The 22,759-nt window shown below is 37.1% G+C and overlaps 1 protein-coding gene across 1 annotated transcript; it reads right to left on the bottom strand.

Annotated features, from left to right (window-relative positions):
* Positions 1-2,169: 2,169 nt before the first annotated feature.
* On the bottom strand, positions 2,170-20,687 carry LOC149779098 (sulfotransferase 1A2-like). The gene is made up of 5 exons (XM_089938561.1): positions 20,516-20,687; positions 9,151-9,474; positions 7,157-7,260; positions 3,760-3,940; positions 2,170-2,911 (listed from the first exon to the last, which is right to left on the bottom strand). The coding sequence occupies exons 1-5, from the start codon at positions 20,685-20,687 to the stop codon at positions 2,799-2,801; spliced, it is 894 nt and encodes a 297-aa protein (XP_089794687.1). The 3' UTR covers positions 2,170-2,798.
* Between the last annotated feature and the right edge of the window lie 2,072 nt (positions 20,688-22,759).

Below are 22,759 nucleotides of genomic sequence, written 5' to 3'. Positions count from 1 at the left end.
TCGCAAAGTTTCATTTGTCAGTAAGTCTTTTCCTTTTGGGTGTTTAATGGTAAATTACCATCTTAATCTCATAAGGTGTTACAAAACGTTTAGAAATCAAAATACTGGTAAAGACTGATGATATATCCTTACTTCTTCCCACGTGTACTTGTTGAAATTAGAAAGGGCAAGTCATTTCTGATTGTTATAGGGTGATAACTACACACCAAAATAAGACAGAGCTATTCCAAATGCTTTGAGGTCTTAAATTGAAAGCAATGCATTGGTTGAGTTTAACAAACCCCAGTCTTATTTTATTTCGGCAACTTATGAACCATTCATATTGGAAATTTCTTTAACCCTTATTGGTTGTTTTGCCAAATCTTTGTCTTTTCATGTATTAAGTGATACAAAAGAGCTGCTAACAGTATGTCATTTGTGAGACATGGGGTTCTTATGAGCAAATGTAAACCATATGAGGTAAACGTAGGTACCGAGTGGACACTGAACTATCACTTCGTCGTTCTGAGGTCAAATTCACAGAATAGTCTTAGTCTAGCCTATGAAACGTCAGTGTCGGGTCATTTAGGAGTCGCAAGGCTTATCATAAGATCTTGTATCCTCTTTATTGGCCGAAAATCAAATGTGATGCTTCTAAAGATTGTATATCTTGTTACACTTGTGAAATGGTAGGAAAATCCAATCAGAAAATACCTAAGGCTCAACTGCAACCTGTTCCTGCCTTTGACGAACCATTTAGCAAAATGATGGTAGACTCTGTCGGTCTCTTACCAAAGACAAAGTCGAGAGATACGTAATGGACATAATATGTGTCCACAAGAATTCTAGAGGTAGCTCCTTTGAGAAATATTCAAAGTCAAATCATTGTGAAAGCTTTGGTAATGTTTTTCTACACTTGCCGGACTTCCCAAGTTTATAAGGTCTGATCAAGGGTCAAATTTTATGTCTAGACTTTTCCAACAAGTTACGCATGAATTAGGCATTCGACGGTTTACTATAAACCTTCTCTCACCCTGAATATCAAGGAGATTTGGAAATATTTCATCAAATGTTTGAAGAATAGGATTTTATCACATTGCATTGACACAGAAAATGATTGGGGTGAGGGTGTTCATTTACTGTTGTTTGTTGTTAGGGGATCAATCCACGAACCATTGGGTTTTAGTCCTTTTAACTGGCTTTTGGACGTAGTGTCCGAGTGCTATTCAAGTTATTGAAAGAGAAACTTCATTCAAATCAGGATCCAAAATTAATCTTCCTGACAATGGTTGTGATTTCAAATATAAGTTATTAAAGTCTTATGAAGTAGCAAGACCTAATCTTCTCTTTTCTCAATCAAATGTGAAATTAAGGTATGACAGGTATTCACACGAACGGCGTTTTCAACCTGGCTGTCTCTCCCATTCTTTACAATCCACGTCAGGCTAAATTTATAATCCTTATACCTTTGAAAAGACTGTAAATTACTTAAATTGTATCATTAACATTCCTGAGAGGCGAAAATAGAAACCGCTATGTCATTTTAATATTTTAAATCAAATCGACCATGTATCTACAAATTTGTAGGGTATTATTTCAATGTCACAAACATAATAGTTTACTATTTACGACAATTGTCCTAGGACATGCAATCAAAACCCATAAAAATACATATCCTAATGGCTGAGCATGCGCACGAAAATCAAATCCGGCTGCACTTGGTGAGAATTGTGCATGGAGACGTACAGGAAGCTCAATTAATGAAAAATATAGCCGTCATAATATCAAACGAAGTAGAATCGAATACAATAAAACGGAACAAACATTTCCAGCTCGTGAATCAAACAGGGTTTTTTCCATCATGTGAAATATATTTAACAGGAAAGAGTAATTCCTGAAATATCATATCGTTTATACTTAATACTACCTATCAAGTTGATACTGGCGGTGCTCTAACTGCTCTCCAAAAGTCACTGTAACCACCCGTTGATTTCTGCAACTTAGTTGTATACGTGACTGCTCTTGTTGTAATATTATTAGCAAATATTAAACGAACATTTCGAAAGTTTTAACCTTGAGCAAATAAATTGATACTCGTGTTTTGCAAGTTATTGTTTTAATCAAATTGCAACATAAACATAATTCAAATGACTGCTCATGTCGAGGATGAATCAGACGTCAGCTGTTGTCACCAAAGCCGTTGGTTATAACGTTATCGGTTCCAAATTTTATTAAATATCTCACTTTTTTCACTCAAATTGAAATTTTGCATTAGTTGGCCAACGATACCTAAGATAATGTGGGTTTGTTTCAAAATTGGGAGGCATATGTGAAACGATGAAAAATATCGCTGCAACTTTAAAATTGTGAACTTTTCAATATCGTTTTTAGTTTTGATAGAAAATAGATGAACAATTCATCATTATTTCAGCAAATGAATCAGTTTTCCTCAGAAATCAACTCTTTTTTCAGGAGAATTAAATGAGTATGCAATTGTTTTCATCATTGGTAACGGATGAAAGTTCAGTTAGAAAATGTATTGTTGCCCACCGAACACAAGGCAAAGAAATGTTAAATATCGGATTAAGAAACATTGATTTACATTGTATTTTTTTAAACTGGGACTGGGGGAAAGGGGCGAGGTTGGTATCTGAAATGACATGTATATAATTACTTCTGCGTTTACGTCACCATCATGATTGTACGTACAGATACAGTCTCATAGTCAAACAAAAGAATAAATTGTGTATATAAGTTCTGCATAACTGAGAAGCTATATGCCGATCAGCCCATATTAGCTGTCATTAGAATCAAAGTCACTATAGTGAAAACCTGAATTTTAGTTTTGAATTTGACATTCTCTCTGCATATATTCTGTCAAACTCCTCATTTTGTGCAACTGTGAACCAATTCTTCCAATCTCCAACCTCACCTGCAAAGAAAAAACAAAACTGTTTCTCTTAGAACCTTCAATTTTAATTTATCGTAGAAAAGCTCCAAAAAATAACTCGTGAGTTTTCAATTTTGCATAAAATGAATACTTATTACAATGTTCATTTTCTCAATTATATTACATGAAGAAGTAACTATTTGAAAATTTTCTGCAAAAGAAACTTGTGATGGTCATATTTACCTTGTATATATATATATATATATATATATATATATATAAAGTCTACTAATTGAACAATGATGAACATTTTTGAAAGGAATGTATAAATTAGTAAACGATATTGCCTATCTAACATAATAGGTCCGAACAACCTGAATGTTACTTGTTGTGCAACTTCACCTCTCTGGTCACACAATCGCAGAGATTAAGCATGGCTTATAGAAAAAAATAGGCTATTAGGACCTGTCACTTAATGTAACACTTTATTACTTAATGTAACACTGATTGAAATTGGTGAATACTGTGATCAATGTAAATTATATGAAGAAGCAGACATTCACAGACCTACAAACACGCGTATTCACCACAACTAAGTTGAGGTATACATCCACCATATTTAAAATATGCAGAATAAATGAACTTATTTTCGAGAAATACTAACTTTTTTAAATTTATCAATATTGATTAATATCCCTTATAATTTTTATTCAAAACGGTTTTGTATATCGAAGTTTTAAATTGTAAATATACACGGATTTTCGTATATAAGTATCATGTATATGGACGAAACGTTAATGAAGACTAAATATAAAAAGATCTCACACGACCATATTGTCAGTCTTCTATTATTATTGCCATTGCCTCAGAACTTATCTACCTATAGTTACCTTTACGATACATTCGCGGTTTCTCGTCCCTCCAAATTTTCCTCCATTTTTCGTCCTCAAGGCCCATTTTGTCTTTTACCATATTATGAAAACTACATTTGTCGGCTATGGCCTCTATTAAGTCATCACTGAGAGAAACTCCCATGAATTTCGTCAGTTTCCTTACTTCCGTAACACTGTCCTAATCGAGAAGATTAACATTATTTAGAAACCATTGTATTTTGCAATGCAGAGAGAGAGAAAGACAGACAGAAAGACAGAGGGAGAGAGGTGTGTTAACGAAACGTCACGTAGAAAAGATTTGTTTGTGGGTTGTTGTTGCTGCAGAAGTGGAAGCTGGGTGCCTTCCCCAAAGATATACCGATGCAAGCGACACAGGATGCGATCCTTGGATTACAATGCTGACGCCACATAAGCTACTGTGAGCCCCTAAAACAAAGCAGAACACACACAGAACTCAAGATAAAATAATATCGGCTGCTGGATATAGGAGCAGAACTGTCATACCCATCATAATCACCGCAACGAATCCTTGGAAAGACGGTATTTTGGGGTCCTTCCGACAAGTCAACTGCTCCTCTGTATTTTATGTAATTAACCAGAGAAGTATTCTTAAAATCCTTTACCCAGTGTTCTAAATAAACTGGAAAACTTACAAACAGGACCAGTAACAGTTAAAAAGAAGATAGACCGCCACAACCCTTTGTGGTCCATGATTTTTCTTAAATGTTTTTCGACATTTTGAAATGGATGGTAACTGTAACATTAATAGATTGATATATTTTGGAAATGTAATCATACTGTGATAAAGAAAACAAAACCAAACTCAAATCGTTTTCCATCTTTTTGTTCTGCTATAACCTCATTTAAATGTTGTAACAGAAGCTGTAGTTCTCAGTTTTTGAATGTATCTTAGCTTCCTACGCGTCACTAGCTGCATTATTTAATTTGTCACTGCTTTTCAGGTTTGTTAATAGTTGAACTCCCGAATGAATCTTAAGGCTTATGGGTTACCGGGTATATCATACAAAGCACTTTTATACCTTTCCTCGGCACATAATATTTTGATGCTAATTTGGTAGACTTTTCAGAATCCAAACTAATACATTCCCTGTGGTGTAAAAGGCCCTTTAAGACTTACGGTATATGTGCATATTGCTTGCTGTTGTCCAATGATATTCCCTCCACCCACCCCATCTTTAAAACATTAATTGTACGTGTATTTGTGTCATACTCTCTTTTATTTACTTTTCTCCTCTCATCAGTTTTATTTTGCTTGGTAAGTTTGATGAGGAGTTATTATTTCCTAAACATTATCAATTCGTAAAGCATCTCTACATATACTTGTCATCAGGATCACATGAAAGCTTTTCATGATCCAAAACACACAGTGAGTTCAAGCCAAACGTCACCAATCGGAACTAAATAAGAGGTGATTCATTGCTCTCACCCAGTAACATATCTGGGTATGTATGTTGTCAAGTAAAAGTTTCCTGCGTGATCTAAAATATCATAGGGGAATTGAATAAAGATTACTTTATCTTCCAGCGAAACAAAAAGAAATCAGGACAGCCACAAAGTAAAACTTGTGGTCTACAGGACACCCAACCTTTCAGTATTGCGGACCTAACGCGATGTTATCCGGCTTTGGGCTGCCGGGTATGCGGGAATTTCGAATTCTTGTAGCATTAAACGCAAGCTCAAGCGTACAACAGCAGAATCATTTCGATGCTAGCAACATCATTGTAAGAACAATTGGAAAAATTATGCCATAGCTAAACAACTTGCAGGGCTAATCAAATCCCGTATTCCGACGTGCCAGGCTATTCATTTTCGAGTCGAAAAAGAAAAACTTGCAGGATGGTAGTCTGGAACAGGAGCTTATTTCATATTTTATTATAAAGTCGGGCAAGCACTATCTTTGAGGATTTAATAACCATATCTTCCTTTCATGTCCCCTGCCATTCTGAATCCTTGAATATATTTCCATGTATTTATTCAGATCCTATCTAATACTACAATAAATGTGAATTGATAGCTGTCGTATATGTGCACATTCTACTACCCCTTAAACGCATAATGGGATAAATGACTGAATTGTCAACCAGTCAAAGCACCTGAAATGAAACAAATCCGGTATGGTCAATGAGTGTTTGAAACGCCTTTGGGGTTTTTTTGTGTTTACTCAACCCATATACAAGTGAATCACGCTTTGATTTCAATTCAGTGAGTCAATGCAGTTAAATTAATAAATTAATAATTTATGAACTGAATCATTTTTAATTAATTTAAATCATGATATGTTTCCACTTGCAATATTCCGCTAGAAACTTATTGACTAGTTTTATTTCAAGGGCTGAACATGTTTATATTTAAACTAAAATCTGATATTTGGTGACAATAGTAGAAGTAGCAAACGAGATCATATTTACTACGTGGATAGGTTGAGCTTACTTGATTATTTATGCGACAAATGCTATACAGAATATTTAAAGAACCTTTCACGTGAAAGTGAAGAGATATACACGTAACTATGTTACTGAGTCGGAGGTAACTAGATCTCCAACGAGACATTAGCTAGACTAGGTTACAGCAAAACATGTCAGATACGACACCAATGAGACAAAGACATTTTCAGCCATATTAGTTTGATCATTATCCATGGCTTGAATCATTGAAATATGTTTTAAAGTTATTGCAAACAATATGGCAAACTGGCACAAGATGGAAATAGAACTAACAGCTCAGGATTGAACCAGTCAAGTCTTAGGAAAGCTATATATATCTTAAGGCCTGTGCAGAACCGGCAAGTGCAGAAAATCTTTGAAATTAGTGTCTGACAATCTACTAGAAAAGGATATTTTAGAAAATATTATGAAGGTATTAAAAGAATATAATAGACAGCTCTCATTATCGCAGCCTGAATGATACGTCGATTAAAAAGATAAAACATTGCTATGGAAATGTCGAGTGCAGTCTTGAAGAACGGTATTCAACCTGATGTTAATTATAATAGCAGACCTAAGTCAAGACACCTTTGTTCCATAATTTCATCAAGTCTTCAGATAAGTTAGTAAAGTCCGAATTCCTTTAAATTCCTTTTCATTCTTGCTGATGTAAGTGCGAATGCTAATGTGTTGTAACAACATAAAGTGTATATATTTTGATAATCCAAAAGTGCAAATTTAAGCCCTGTTAGGAAATACATTTGTGACATACGTCTGTTTTTTATGTTGATTGATGTGCATACATTTCACTGAATTTCGGCATGTTATTATTTTGGGAAAAATGAGAAGGTAGCTGTAATAAGTGAACTTTCTGCAACAGCTAGTCCTGGATAAGTGGATGAAATGAAAATTTCATCAGCCTTGATATAACAACGTTTGATTATACATACCGCTTTCATATCTTCATAGTAGAGCACGTGGATAGGATGAGTTGGGTTGTCATGAATTGCCTTTTCCCAGGCGTGGACATAATCGTAGAAAGAACCCCAGTCTACTGCAAGTAGTGAGGAAATTAATGCGAAAGCGTTTGCAATATATATATATATATATATATATATATATATATATATATATATATATATATATATATATATATATATATATATATATATATATATATATATATATATATTCCACAATATGAACCATCAGCCTTCATCGCACTTTGCAGATATTTATTGTAAATGTGCAAGAAGAACAAGACCAAGAAAAAGATCAATAATAATAACAACAACACCGAGAAGAGGAACAAGAATAAAACCACAACAAGATGAAAAACACAAGGCAGAAGTAAAAGACGAAGAATGAGAAGAAACGAAGTGAAGGAGCAGGATGAAGAGGACAGATAAGAAGAGTAATAAATTCTTCTTCAAATTATTGTCATGATATAGTATTATTACCTATATGAATGAAAAGGATTGTATACTTTCGTTTTTCTCTAAGGTTTCTATGCTTTCATCCATTGCTGGGATTATGGGTTCTAATTCGTGTATCGCAAATTGCATTGGTTAATTATATCAGTATTCGAAACAAAAACACATATGATAGATTAGAAGCGGTTTTGGTGCTGTTCACAAATTATTATCCTAAATGGTTAATTAATATAGAATCCCTCAATGGCATGCTTCAACGGATTCAAATATATTGATACACAAGCTTTTGGCTTGTCTGATAGACGAGGCTACATTCTAGTTCACGTAGACTTCGGTAGATATGGATTTCACCACCTGAGCTTGAGACTTCATTTAAGCTTCATTCAGAAAATTTAAGTAATGGGACTGACGCTAAAAGCATGTCAAGTAGTCTATAATAGGCACACTAATGAATCATACAGAAGCGTCGAAAATGTGACGTTGTGCTTCCCAACATCAACCAACCACTGCAACAATTTGCCACATGAAAGTCTAGCAGAAATATTCGACAACAAATATTCTTGATTTTCTTATCTGAAAATGTCCTCCTTACTGTCTATTTGAATATGCGAAAAAATTAATAAACGGAACCTGCTAAGATTTATCCTGAAAGAATCTGTCATTATCTAATCTTCAATTTCCGGTTACAATAATAGGTTTTTTCGGTGCCCAATCCAGGGGCAAGGGAATAAGGAACATTAATCTGAGTGATCAAAATACATTATCGTACCCTCAAAATAATAAACTATATTGTGTACACGAAAACTATGGTGTGCTCATCACCCTACATTCTGCTGATAAAATATATATTGTGTGCTCAAAATATTGTATTGTGCAAAATAAATATTGCGTTATTTTATATTGTCCGGGCACATTGTCTATAATGAGCGCACGACAAATTATTTGTTACATATAATATTGAATTTTGTTTCTCTTATTTCATTGCTCCTGATAGTCTATACACCAGTATAGCTGGAAAAATAAGAACCTAAGAAAGCCAAGTAAAAACCTTGGACCCACGGTAGCTACTGCAAGTTTTCTCACATAACCGCATACTGAGCCAAGACTCGAGTCCACAGGGACAGAGGTGAGATGTCAGTGATCTGTAAAGGCGAGTGCTTCAGACCGCTCGGTCACCCTCGGTCCCCGACTAATGTTGTACTGTCTGTGATCGTATCTTCTATCTTGATTGAGAGATGTCTTTACATCATAAGGACAATTTTTATATTTAACTCAAAGCGAGTTAAGGAATAAGTCGATATGCAACAGTTCCATATTTCTATTCAATGAGACCAACTTTAATATCATCGAATGAGGCTGTAGCATATGCCGACATAGCTAAGGGTCAGTTCTATTTAGAACTGGTCATGACCAATTCTCGATGATCATAGATTATAAAGAGATTAATTATGCTAAATGTGGGCAACACGTTACTACACAACACAAAAAAAACCTAACATGTTGTGCCTTACCTTTGCCATTGTTGAATAAAGACAGGTAGTTTTCCCATTTTCCATCGTATTGGTACACATTGACAATACCACTGTGATGGTGATAGAACGACACCGCTACGTCTTTTGGATTTCGGAGAATCAACACAATTTTGCACCGCTTCTCAATCATATCGCGAGGCAACTGCAAGAATTTCATATGGGTATTAAGAACTCGTGGCGATGGAATAGCTGCCAAATGATGTGCAGGAATCATTTCAATCATGTGGTTTTCCTTTAAGTCAGTGATCGTCGTAGCGCTTCCTTGTAGAATCATGCTGATCACTTCCCACATCCAATGGCAACCTATAATTACAGAAAAGTGCCGTACTGTAATATTTGTTCATCCGTCACTTATTGGCGAGAGAGAGAGAGTCAGTCTACCCATTGGTCCATGTGTAATTTATATATCCTGTTGAATTATTAAGCCTATTTTAGATTCAATATGCATAATATGCCTGACAAGTCGCTGAAGCTTTATTCAGGACTGGCTCATAGACATCTCATAGAGACTGTTGGTGTTTGTTTCATGCTGAACAATGATTCTTATATTGGCCTGTCTAACTGTCCATCATCTCTTATATTACCATCTTTGTCCAGGTAGTGTTCGCGATGTACTTCAGCATGTGTGCGGTGTGCATTTGGGAGAACATTTTAAAATGGCTCCACAACATGCAAAATACATTTATTATAATCAGTATGCATGTACATTAATGCAAGCTTTTCTTTCTTTAAGCACCTTCAGGCGAACCTGTGTACGAACGTTCTTAGATAAGCTATCTAAAATAACCCCCTCCCATTTCCACCCAGAAGGAAAAATGATCTGATGTGAGCAGTACATAAAACGCGTCTCTTGCATATTATATGCAAAATATAATATAGAACTAGGATTTTCCATTGACGTATTATTTTTGTATGATTCGAAAATGTATTATGTGTTTGCAGTGCGTCTCTCACGTTGTTTGGTATTGGCATATCTAGCTTCAATACTGCCAATATGTATATTGCTTTCGTTAAAATGCATATCATATTGTTTTCATATAATGCGAGAGTATTTACATTCTCATGTATTCCTTACTCGTTCATAAAAGATCATCATTTTTCAATTTTGATTACAGGCAGACCTGTGAACATGTACTCTATCATAGTAACACAAAAAGAAAACGAAGTGAAAATTTCTAAAGATTTACTCTTTAGAGAGGTGTGGGGTGAAATGGCAACAGTCTACAATGTGGGCAAGATGAGGTTTCTGCGGGGTTATTCCCACCGACGAGATCCAATGGGAAACTAATGCGATTTGCCCGGCCCCCCCCCCCCCATCAAATTGTTCATCACAGGAGGTTGGACATTACGTTGTTAGTTTACATCGGCGGAGGTCCTTAAAACGAGTAAGCAAAAGTCCCGAACGTTGTTTGTTTAATTCAGCAAAAAATGTGACAAGGTACCAGCGAAACATCGACGTAATTTTTTTTTATAAATATGCTGCGTTCTGCATAGCGACCTAAACAAATAATAGTGAAAGCCGTTTTAGTCCAGGTTACTTCTGTAATGCAGTGCATAATCCCGCTGTTATGGCAGCAAAGAGTCGTAACCTCATACTTAAAGCTTAGCTTGTATCTTTTAGGCGAAATAAACAATATGTTTTCTTCTATCGTATGGGTCGCATCAAATACAGGCGACTGGTTTGCAATTCTTGCAAGCGATTGAAAAACCGGAAGTTTTACAATTTGGCTTTCAATGCAGACATCGTCCAGTCAACACTAATAACTCTTCTGCCAGATTCTTTGTTTATGTTGACAGCTAACAAAGGTATGAAAATAAATTGTTGTGTTCCCTCCCATGCAACTCTACCACAAACTGTGCTGTGATCATATTCATTATGAACTAATAAGGTTTTATTTTTAACTCAACCAGGCCACATGTCGTTATATTTTGTGGTGTCTCTGAATGGCTCATTTCCATACGTATCAGAAATTAGATTGCAAAATCCAGAGTTTCCTATATGTAGTGAAATCAGAACTTACACTTTCTCCTGGTGTGGGCATATACTCAATAAAATGCTTGCCCACCGAAACCTGATTTATAACTGTGTTCATTCATTATCACAGGTCATCGCTCCTGTCATACTTGCGATATAACGAATGAAATGCTGATCTTATTGAACTTTCTCTGATAGACAAAGATCAGCCGCCAATATACAAGGCAGAATAGTTTAATCTTAAGCTGCACACATCATACATTTGACTTAATAAAATTATCGCGGAGCTGAGAGTTCACTAAATACTATATTTATTGCAAACTATTAAAATCCTTGATCACACAGCACAAATTGTAAGTTAATTATAACAGGATCACAGGCCGTTTCAAGTCGAAAAACAGCTACATCGAAGAATGTTTATGCATCAACACGTGCATTATTTAGATCAAAGTCAACGTAAAATGAGAGTGAAAAGGACACGTATTGGCCTCTGTGCAAACTTGGGCAACAGTAAAAAAGAACTGGCAGCGACGCCGATAAGGATGAATGGTCAAACAGACGCACGGTGTGTTGCCGGTTGCACTGAAGTGATAACCAATGATTCATTTTAGCTGTGGTAGTTCAGTCTTGCATATTTACTGGCTGATACTTTTCATATAAATGGAATATAGAACGTTCATGAAGCATGCCTTCACATATTCACATTACCTGCCTTCACATACTCACATTACCAGCCTTCATATATTCACATTACCTGCAGGCTACAAAACATTAGATCCTGACAGCAGATTAGGAAGGGACGAAGAAGTTATGACAACCATACCGGTAGCTACGTTGTAAACCGCAATCATAGGAATGACATTCTCAAGTGCATTTATGTTACAATGCCAGTTAGAAATGGTAATAGTTTCTGCCACTATTCTTAAAACCCAAAGCACCTGAAAGATATTGTTATCAAGCGCAGCCGAAATATTGTACCATCCTGTTTTGTATTCAATCCCCAGAATATATGAGTAAAGCATGTCGACTATTCTCAAGTCACGTGCCCAACTAGAGGGTTTAACAATAAGGCACAAAACTGCTAGAATCAGCAAATTTGTGGGGAAGGCAGTTCCACAAGTACTTACGTCGCGAAATATTGTGCCGATCGAAGCCTTTATTTATAGTAGAACAGATCCATAAAACCTTTGCCCGATCTCGACGTTTATGTACAAGGTGTAGTTTGTTCTGGTCCAATGTTTGTTATATGTTTCGTCCAATTAAAGAAAGCTGTGGAAAAATGGTTTACGGAACCACAGACAACTATACGAAATGCTTGAAAATCAAAGTATATTTTGCTTTTTGGTGTGCATTCACCGATTTTTGTATCTATCTACGTTCGCGACCAAAGCGCTGATACTTAAATTTTTTGGTTCTATATACAGTACTATGTGAATAGGACCTGTCTAGCATCCGAATGCTCTGCTGTATCGCAGGAGAGAGAGAGAGAGAAAGAGAGAGAGAAAGAAAGAAAGAAACAAACAAACAAACAAACGAACAAACAAACAAAGAAAAAGACTGGCAGACAGAGACAGAGACAGACAGACAGTAAGAGAGAGGAAGTACCTGAAACATTGAACTGAACACGCAAACAAAAAAGAATGAAAGCGATATTCACGCTCTTCCTGGGCGCCACACAAGCGTTTTTAACATGATACTCAGTACTACTGGAATGGTCTCATCGACAAGGTGCCGGTTTCCTCGACGACTGAATGCATCCTAAACGGGGTCTATTTCCTTGTGTAGGCAGGAAAATAGCAGTGGGATTAGGCCCTAACATAAAGTGGAGGGTGTCTATTAACAACGCCCAACTACTGCAAAACAACGACGTTGATTTTGCCAAACCAATTTTGCTCATGTTGTTAATATAAGATCAACATACGTTAAAAGCATCCCACGTGTCAGAAAGACGCATTAAAGCAGGAAAAAAAATGGTATAACGCTGAAAATTAAAAATAGAGCTCAGCCAGCAGCCATGTAAGGCATAGAAGCACAGCTCAGAATACAAAATGGCCAGGTTCTGTCAGCCAAATAATAGCCTTATCGTTACCCAGCCTCCAGCTCTTCGAGTTTTTATTTTTGATAACTTACAGAAACGCTGCATCAGCCTCAGCCGCTGTAGCAAACGGGTGTTTGCCTGCGAACTGTTCTAACCAGTATTAAAGGGTCATTAACTGCCCAACTATGCCTTTCAATAAGGCATACGAACGACCGTGGGTTCGTGGTGAAAAACAAAAATACACTTAGGAGCCCTTTTGGTAGACATCAAAAGACCATTAGCAGAATGCCCTGCTATGTGCGTTAGAGGACACCAACATACGTTTTATACTCGACGATTGTGCTTTTCTTTCTTTCACCGTAAAGGAGAGGGACCTTACTAAGCTCGTCTCTGGCAGCTGCCTTACTGGAATCAATGTGTTGATCATAGTATATAAGTACAATACCGTTTTGGGTATCATCCACAATCAAACCTCGTAGATATCCTAATTACTGCCAAAACAAAGACTCAGTTAACGACAAGATGAGCGAAAACTCAATCACAAAGGCCTGCCGTCGTGGAGAAGAATTAAAAACTATGACAGGAGCATTTTGAGACGCTCTTTCTGCGCATAAACCCGCCAAAGTCATATTATTTAGTTCTGTCGGGGATATAACAGTTGTTCGAGTCAGAAAATCAGTAAACCATATCCAAATGTATAAAAGAGCCAGTACAGAAGCGTGGCCGAGTGGTCTAAAGTGCTCACTGTTACGGATCACTGCCATTTCACCTCTCTTTGCGTGGTTTCGAGTCTCGGGCGCGGCCTAGGTTGGTACGTGGGAAAGCTTGCCAGTAGCATCTTGTGGGTCAGTTGTTCTTTCGGGGGTTTTCCCGGATTCTTCCTCTACCATTTATACTGGACGCCATTTATAGCCTATCTTGTACTAAAAAATGGCGTTAAACTCTACAACAACAACAACAAAAGACTTCGTACAGGCGACGATGGCTGCACGACTGCAAGGTTGTTCCCTAAGCCAGCCTGACGTTTGAGGCTCGCCTCATGTAAGTCCCATTTGACAACAAACGCCACCTACCCCTATTAGAACAAGGTTCAGCCATTTATATATAAATTAGAAGTGTGTAAGATGTATACGAATCCTTACGCCAGAATGGGGATTAGCATACAGTCATTGCCAAACTCTTATTAAGAAACAAATCGGCCTACAAAGACAGCAAATACCTTTACCATCTCAGTTCTAGCCTTTGGACACACGACATTCTAATTAAGCTATGTATTACTCATAGGTTGATAAATGGTCTCTGCTGCATCATTCTTCACCACCTTTGCATTGTATGGCTCAAACTAAGTCTTCTCACCTACAGATAATATAGAGTCCGACGAGAAAAACGTTCGTCAAAACAAGTCAATGCAAGAGCTACAAATTCCACAGTCCTGGAGCCAAAAACAGAGTATCGATCACTTCAAGTAAAAGGAACAGGACGTACAGTTTACTGAACGAACTTTTCAATACGTCAAAAGTCGGCACTTGTGTAATGACTGGAGATAGACGGGCAAATGCGGCATCTTGTTACATGCTGATAGTTTGCATAACGTAGAAAAGGCAACGGATACAAGGCATTCGGAAATCAATTACAACTCGTAGGATTACTGGAAGGAAGTGGAAGCTATCTAATCGCTAGCGAAAACCGACAGTCTCACAAAATTATTGTATGGTGTGGCTTACAAAGCGGGATGTACAGCAGATTCACCTTCCTGAGCTTTGCTACATTGCTAGCAAGGGTTTGATGTTCCAGCTCTTATTTCTGGAACATTACAATGCTGACGTCGACCGTGCGCACATCATTCTGGAAAGTTTCTGCCGCGCTCTAAGCAAGCATCTGATTGGTCACCCATATGCCGAGGTGTCGTTCTGAGTGATAAATTGCAAAGTATAGCACTAAATGGTCTCGACTGCTGCTTGCTGTTGTGTAGACCCTACAATGTGAGATAATGCAGCTCACTGGCAACATGTATTTATGTCATTTGTAATACTGTGGTTTGGGTTATGTTTTTGACACGGCCAATCTGTATGGAAGAGAAAGGCTGCCCTTAAATGCATGGGTGCAAAAACAATAGGCGCAGAGAAGAAGGAAGGAAGGACAATGTCGCTTCATCGACCTGTGTGGTCAATAAATCTATACAGGCTAGAGCGCGTTAATTAAGGTTGGATGTCTTGTGTTCCTTAGCACCAACGGTGCATAACTTAAGTGCCCGTTTTTTCACCTTTACGGGCCTATACAACTTCAAACAGCCGATGAGACCACTCATGGCTAAGTTTTGCATATCTCCCACTCAGAAAGCTGGCAGTGATCCTTACACACAACCACCACTGGATCGAGAGTACAGGCATCATGCATGCTGCTGAAATGCAAACCACAATGTTGCTGAGCTGAGCTGAGCAAAAATCCGGCAAAGTTCCTCTTTTGCAGTTGCAATCCAAACAGGATAACCTCACATTGCCCGTTGAGTGTCACTGGACGGTTGCCCAGGCGATCCACATTGCATGTCATTTGGGTCTTAGACATATATAATTAAGATGCTGTAGGCGCCATAGTGCTTTGACGTTCCTTAAGGTGGAACACGTCGTCGATCTTGAGCAGGTTTGCGCAGGATGCAACATGATTACGGGCATAATCGTTCTGCCTGTATCCAACAATCTTTCTTCTGAACAGTCTTGAGAAATTTTTACTCATTAGGTGTTCGCTTTACATTAGCCTTCATTGCCGGTTAAGACATGTACTTAATGCGGGATGCTGACAATGACGTAATATTAGTCAGCAAACAAAACATTCCTTACGTTGGTTTTTGATAGTAAGCCCCTTGGAGTTATGCGCGGTGGCGGCATAGTCAAAAACATCAGTCTGCTCTATATTATAAAGGACAGCGCCCTTACCATCTTAAAGCCACATCAATAATTCCATTTAACACAGGCCTTCGATGTTTCTGTGTACTAGGAATTCCAGCAAGATCGTTTAGGTAATGAACTTGTGGGTCTGCGAATTTCCTATTTTGCGTCTCAAACAAGGGCAACAATCTACTACCGGAAAAATACCACTTGCAAGATGAAAAAATTTCTCAGATAAAGGTATAGTACCTGACTCAGAGAAGCTCATGTTGTCCCTTTGTATTTTAATAGAGCAAAGCTTGACATGATCACTAAAACTTGGAATCGAAGATTTCGACATGAACGGTTCATAATTCTTCATAACTAAGTCCGACTGGGGTTTATTTCATCCAACCAATGTTTGCTTTTATTAAGTACCGCGACCTTGACCAGCTAGAAATAAGTGTATCTGGAATAGTTCTGTGTTTGTTCTGTTGCTAATTGTTCAATCAGTGTAATCAGAAATAACATGCATTTTTTTTAAATAAGTGCACGTAGGTAGAATAATGATTGCAGTTGATTCCTAATAGAAGTTTGATTCCTAAAAGTTGTACCAGATTGAGACTTTGAAGTACTCGCATTAGACTGAGATGTTGTTTTGCTAAAAATAAATGATGAGAGGGAGACTTCTTGGGACATAAAACTTTGTGAATCAAAGAATAATTATGAACTGGTAAAGCATTTTCTACAGTTTCGAAATTTTGCTCATCTTAGTAGGTCCTGACGGCACAATGGACGCATTTTTTTGAACTCTGTAGTTCTTTTAATCTTAATCAACCTGGCAGACTACAACCTGTCAAATAATTGTTTTTTTTTTCTTTCTCCCTTACATCTTCATCAATGGTCTGTCAAGTTTTCTTTCTACAGTTCCTAAACCGTAGCAGATATCCCTCGGTACCAATTCATAGCCCTTCCAGATCATTCCTTAACTGTGTCGCGTTATAAGTAAAAAACAAATAGCCAGATTTCAACATGTATATGCTAGACCCTGAGGCTAATTATTCGCTTCATAAATGTTGCGAGGGTCAGCCTTGTGAACAGTGAGTGTCAATGCGATGTGTACACAGCTGGCCGGCCGGCTTATGTTACGATAGTGTAAGCCGACATCAAAAGGAGGGGTGGGAAGCCAGTTAGATATAACATGGCCATAGGAACTTGTTACTGGCGCCTTATTTGGCTGCGTGCGATTCACAGGTAAGTGGCATGAATTGCCGGTGTTGGGCTCAAAGGAACATCAAGTGGGGTCGTAAATCCACCCTTGACATACCGCCGGGGAGAGGGTAATGTCTGCTAATTATGTAGACCATGGGTGAATCGACATCCACTCGGAATTGAGCAAGGCGTGGTCACCATTGGAATCGCAAGTTTAAATCTAGTGTCTTGAAACTAAACGTCAGTAGTCGCTAAACCATCTTGCGGAAATTACATAAGGAAGTTATAAGCTACTCCGACGTCATTCGAAATTTGCGGGAAATATTGTTATTCTGGGAATTACAAAGGAGTTTAGGACAGGAAGCTTTTAGGGACCGGAGGAGCTGTAGGAGACAGAGAAGAAATATACCCTGGTACAGTTGGTCCCGAGTCTCTGGGAGACAATAAAAGGAGATAACAGAAGTGGAGGAAGTAGAAGGTGAATGACGTGGTTGTTGGACTGAAGGGGTACTGGGTACCAGTCAAGAAATACTGCAGATGAGTAGAAGTACAGGACAGGAGGAAAATCTATCACACTAAGTCAGATGATGAAATAGGCCGTCACTTGGTCAAGTGAAAGACGAGTGACAGGGTTTTGAATATTTAATTTCATTTGAGGAAGGACTCTCTGTTATTGAATGACATTACATTTGTTGTTTATTTGAATATCACCTTTTGTGTATTCAGTAATTTAAATGTCGGCATCGCTGACTGGGGGCTCGGAGCTTTGCATCTCTATCACTACTTCAATTTCTAACAAAAACGAGCCAGGATGGGTATTCTGTAATAATTAAAGATAACACTGGAAGCACCCCACCCCAACCTAAGTTAGCCTACGAGACCTTTACAAACTGCATCACAATTCGCACACTGTGGTAACGGCTGTGAAGTGTAGACAATAAGACCTTTGCAAAAATGTGTACATTTAATAATAAAGTCCACTCCTCTCTTACCCATTTCAACTTTTTGGCAATTTTCTAAAAATGAGAAATGTATTGATCTACTTCATGTTTTAATAGGGAGTATTAACCTAACATTTTTGGAAACATCTTAACCTGAACCTGTATGCAAATAGGGGAGGGTGTGGCTTCCTAACGCCAGATCTAATTCATTCAATTTGAAAGGTATTTCGCTTGCTTCTGTTTCACTTCGCATTTGCATCAGCATCTCCCTCTCTCTCTCTCTCTCTCTCTTGCTTTTTTCCTCTTGTATTTCCCGTTTTCTTTCACCAACAATAAAATTTGTATTCATCGTTTCTCTTATTAAATTTATGCTATTTTGACTCTATTTCCATCTGCACTTTTTATAAATTTCAATAATTTCCTATCAGAGCCGGATAGTGTTTTCTAACTCACTTTGATCCCAAACGTTTTTATTTTCTTCCCCGCTAAGTATTAGTCCAAATATAAATGTGTATCTGCTTTTTCACAGCCCCTCTCCAGCTTCATTTAATTTTTTGCAAACCCATCTGGGTCTCGTTAACAACAACCCGGTTCCGCGGTGTCCGTAGTTAAACATCCTGAGCCGACGTGTTGAACAGGATTGAGGTTTTAGTGTTTGAACTAGTTTGGAGTTTTAAAGTCCTTTATTTTCTTTCTTCTGTTTCCATCAAAACGTGACATGACGAAAGTCTGAACTGTTTTCTTGTTATTACCCGTGGTAGTTATAATATTATAATTGTAAGTTTTGTAATTTTATCTCATCAAAAGGCCCCAAAACAAATAATGCCAAAAAGCTTTCACATAGATTTTAAATATAACACTTTCTTTCTAAATTGCATATTCCAAAGAAATTTGTAAAAGATAGGACAGAACTTTAAGTAAAAGTATTACGATTGAAATTTATTCTAAATTGTATTAAAAGTAATATTTCATTAATTTATACTGAAAATAATTTTCCACTAAAATATATGGAGATAAAATTTATATATCTGTGAAATATAACTGTATCTATTTTATAAAGATCGTACTTTACAAGCAAGTGCAGAAACCCATACAATAACACAATACATTTCGCTCGTAACGAAATATCAACAAATTGTCAGCACAAAATATACAATGCATTTCGCTCGTAACTAAATGTCAACATTTATCAGCACAAAGTACATTTTGCTCGTAACTAAAAATCAACAATCGTCAGCACAAAATACATTTCGCTCGTATCTAAATGTCATCAATTTAGATTTGGAGGAAAGCTGCAGAACATGCAAATTATTAATATATCAATATTGGATGCGTTGCGCAGATGGTACACACGATCGCCATGGAAAAGTTCAAAGGGCATGTTCTCACTAACACTGAGCAAACTAAAAACTGTATAAATAGCGTATCAGACTTACGAAGAATTACGACAGAAACCACTTGATGGAAAGTCTATTTTCGTATATGCCTCCAGTGATTTACCGTGATTTATGTGATCAGGTCGATGATGTTCTACTGATTATAATAATTGGTGGTCTAAATGATATATCAGAACGTTTAGAATTTGAGACATGGATAAATATGACCAGACTATCTACCAAGTATTTCATTAAGATGAAGGATATTATATATTCGATTCAATAGAGAACTCACACAGAATATAAGGAAAGAAATACTTGTACTGGATTGCAAAACGATTAAGAAACTAACTATTTTTCATACATATACATACATATATATATATATATATATATATATATATATATATATATATATATATATATATATATATATAGTAATGATTTTAATTTATTTATTCGTTTGCTATTGGAAATAATTCAATAAGTAACGAATCCACTATTTTTGTGATTTTTGTGATTCTACGTATTTAAATGCATTTCTTTTTTGTCTTACAATCTTCAGAAAATGGAGGAATAAAAGAATATCATATCTCTCTCTCTCTCTCTCTCTCTCTCTCTCTCCGAACATGAACAAAGACATTTCTTAACGTATGAGTAATCCCTTCTCATAGCAAGATATGAGAAGAAGGTTATGATACAACTCATGTCATAACAGATATATTCAGTGAGAAAACATTCACACATTGACATTTTGCATCGTGTATCGCACCATCATATTGAAATTTTTAGAAGAATACCAGTCACGCTTCAAAGAGACCTACATTTGCTTTTTTTTCTTGCGCCGATCTTTATTGCGTTCAAACTCAAAATCTACATTTTATTTCCATATAGAAAAGTCGGCAATTACAAAAATCTAGAAGGAATGAAAGACATACCAGACTTTGGGTAATTACAGAGAAGAATGTCATCCGGGCGTGCTTTGGCATTAACTGAAGCTCGAATCCCATTCGCTTGTTCTACACCTCCAACATTCGGATACAGTTCACCGTCAACCTCCATTAACCTTATGTGATCTCCACCAGCGTCTGGAAAGGTCACCACAGACATGTTGCTAACGTTATACTGTATACTGGTTCAAACTACTTCGATTCAAGATTCTTTAAGGTATGCTGATCATGTTCCGGAACGGATAGTTTTAAACCGGACAATACACTCCTCCCACTTAATTACTTTTGTTCCGGGTCACGAGCTATCGTGAAAATGGCGGATCAAGTTGCATCAGCAAAATATCTATGGAAATAAATTTTTGACAACATTTCTGAAACATTCCTACCTGATTGAAAGATTATTTCAGATCGTACTCACACAATTCAAGCAGTTCTTCTGCTTTTCTGAAATTTCGTTCTTAAAACTGAATCGGAAAATTGTGACCAAACTCTTCAAATTATAATACAAGACTACATTGGTTCTGCCTGGAAATTCAGGCAACCCTCTGCGTAACTTCAAGCCCTCATAAGTGAAGCAAAAGACAGATTTTCCTTCATTGTATAATTGCTCGCCGGTAGTCAACAACCAATGAGAAATAGTTATGATCTTAGTAATGCATTAAGTTTCTGTGAGGCTCGGTCATTGACATAAAATTTTAGAAGCTGTCATAAATTAGATATAATACAAATAATACTATCATACAGGTTAGAGAATTTTTAATTCGTACTCTACGGAGATTCGAACCCAGGTTCGTGGGTACACGGCACCCATCGCCTTGCCTGGACACACGAGCCCATTTTCCCTCACGACTAAGCACACATCACCAAAACATGATGTTATTCAATCGGTGTTATATATACTCGTGTGTAGCAGACACACTCGCATGATTGTTAACGTAGCTTCATGATTTTTAACGTAGCTTTAACTTTTTTTCAGTCACATCGCTACGATCTCTGCAGTGTGGCAGTTTATAGTGATGTCTAGCACTGGGGCATCATGCCGCAGACATGTAGCATGTTGTCCCACCCAGTCACATTATCCTGACACCAGGCCGACCAGTCCTAACACTAACCTCTTAATGCTGAGCGCCTAGCGAGGCAGCTGTAAGTACAATTTTTGTAAGTCTTTGGTATGACTCGGCCGGAGATCCAACCCACGGCCTCCTTCTTCTGAGGCGGACGCTCTAACCACTAGAGATCAAAGTATATATTATTAATTATAGATAAATATAAATACACACCAGACAGAACAGAAAGTGCTATCCCTGGATTATATAGAAGAATGCTTCATAAAAGTAGGCAGAATTAATATTTAATACAAATAATAATATCATATAGGTTAGAGGATTTTTAATTCGTACTCTACGGAGATTCGAACCCAGGTTCGCGAGTAAACGGTACACATCGCCTTACCTTTAGTTCATTTCAATTTTAAAAAGATGCCATACAAGCTCACCAACGCTTTTGAATAACTGTGTCTTTGGCAGCATAATACAATCGTTATTTTAGTGTAACAACAAATGTAATGTTAATTCGAGTCCCCCCAAAATAATTATATATAATACCGCAATATCAAAGGAAGACGTGACAAAACACACAAAAAACGTTTTGTTTTTCATTTGAAAAGTGAAGGTAGTAAGGTATATATTAGTCCGATAAATCAACCCCACAAATATGTATTGATACTGATGGACGATATGTGGGTCTGATGTGACCTGTTCATTAAAATGTGCAATTATGATGCATGCAGATCTTTTTGGAATAAACGTGCGCACACTTTATACACATACCGGTAATTTGTCACAGCCATATCAAACGCGAAATTCAAAATGGCCACATAACAGATGGTTGTGCTATTCTAGGTGGATTTACAAGTCGCCAAAAATATGATTTGCTCCGGAAATATAATGTACATGTCACCAAAAGAGGCTCACACCCAAGAGAAATACTGGTAAGTGTATAAAATGTGCACCAATGTGTGCAATCAAATTTGAATGCAGATAATTGCTGCTTTTCGTGATATCGGATTTGGTGCGTGCAGGCAAGGAGACAGGTGCCGAAATATGTGGACCAGGGTTTCAATCTATAAAGAGTGAGAAATTTGTTACAAAATGTCTAGCCTATAGGATAACAATCCTTGTCTATATATACAAATTCACTTCTTATTACTTATTAGCACCATCTCTCTCTCTC

Source organism: Sinohyriopsis cumingii, chromosome 17, assembly GCF_028554795.1.
Source record: "Sinohyriopsis cumingii isolate HCF-2022 chromosome 17, ASM2855479v2, whole genome shotgun sequence".
Classification (NCBI taxonomy): domain Eukaryota; kingdom Metazoa; phylum Mollusca; class Bivalvia; order Unionida; family Unionidae; genus Sinohyriopsis; species Sinohyriopsis cumingii.
Note: the sequence above shows the minus strand (reverse complement) of the source record. Positions and strands in the feature narration are given on the sequence as shown.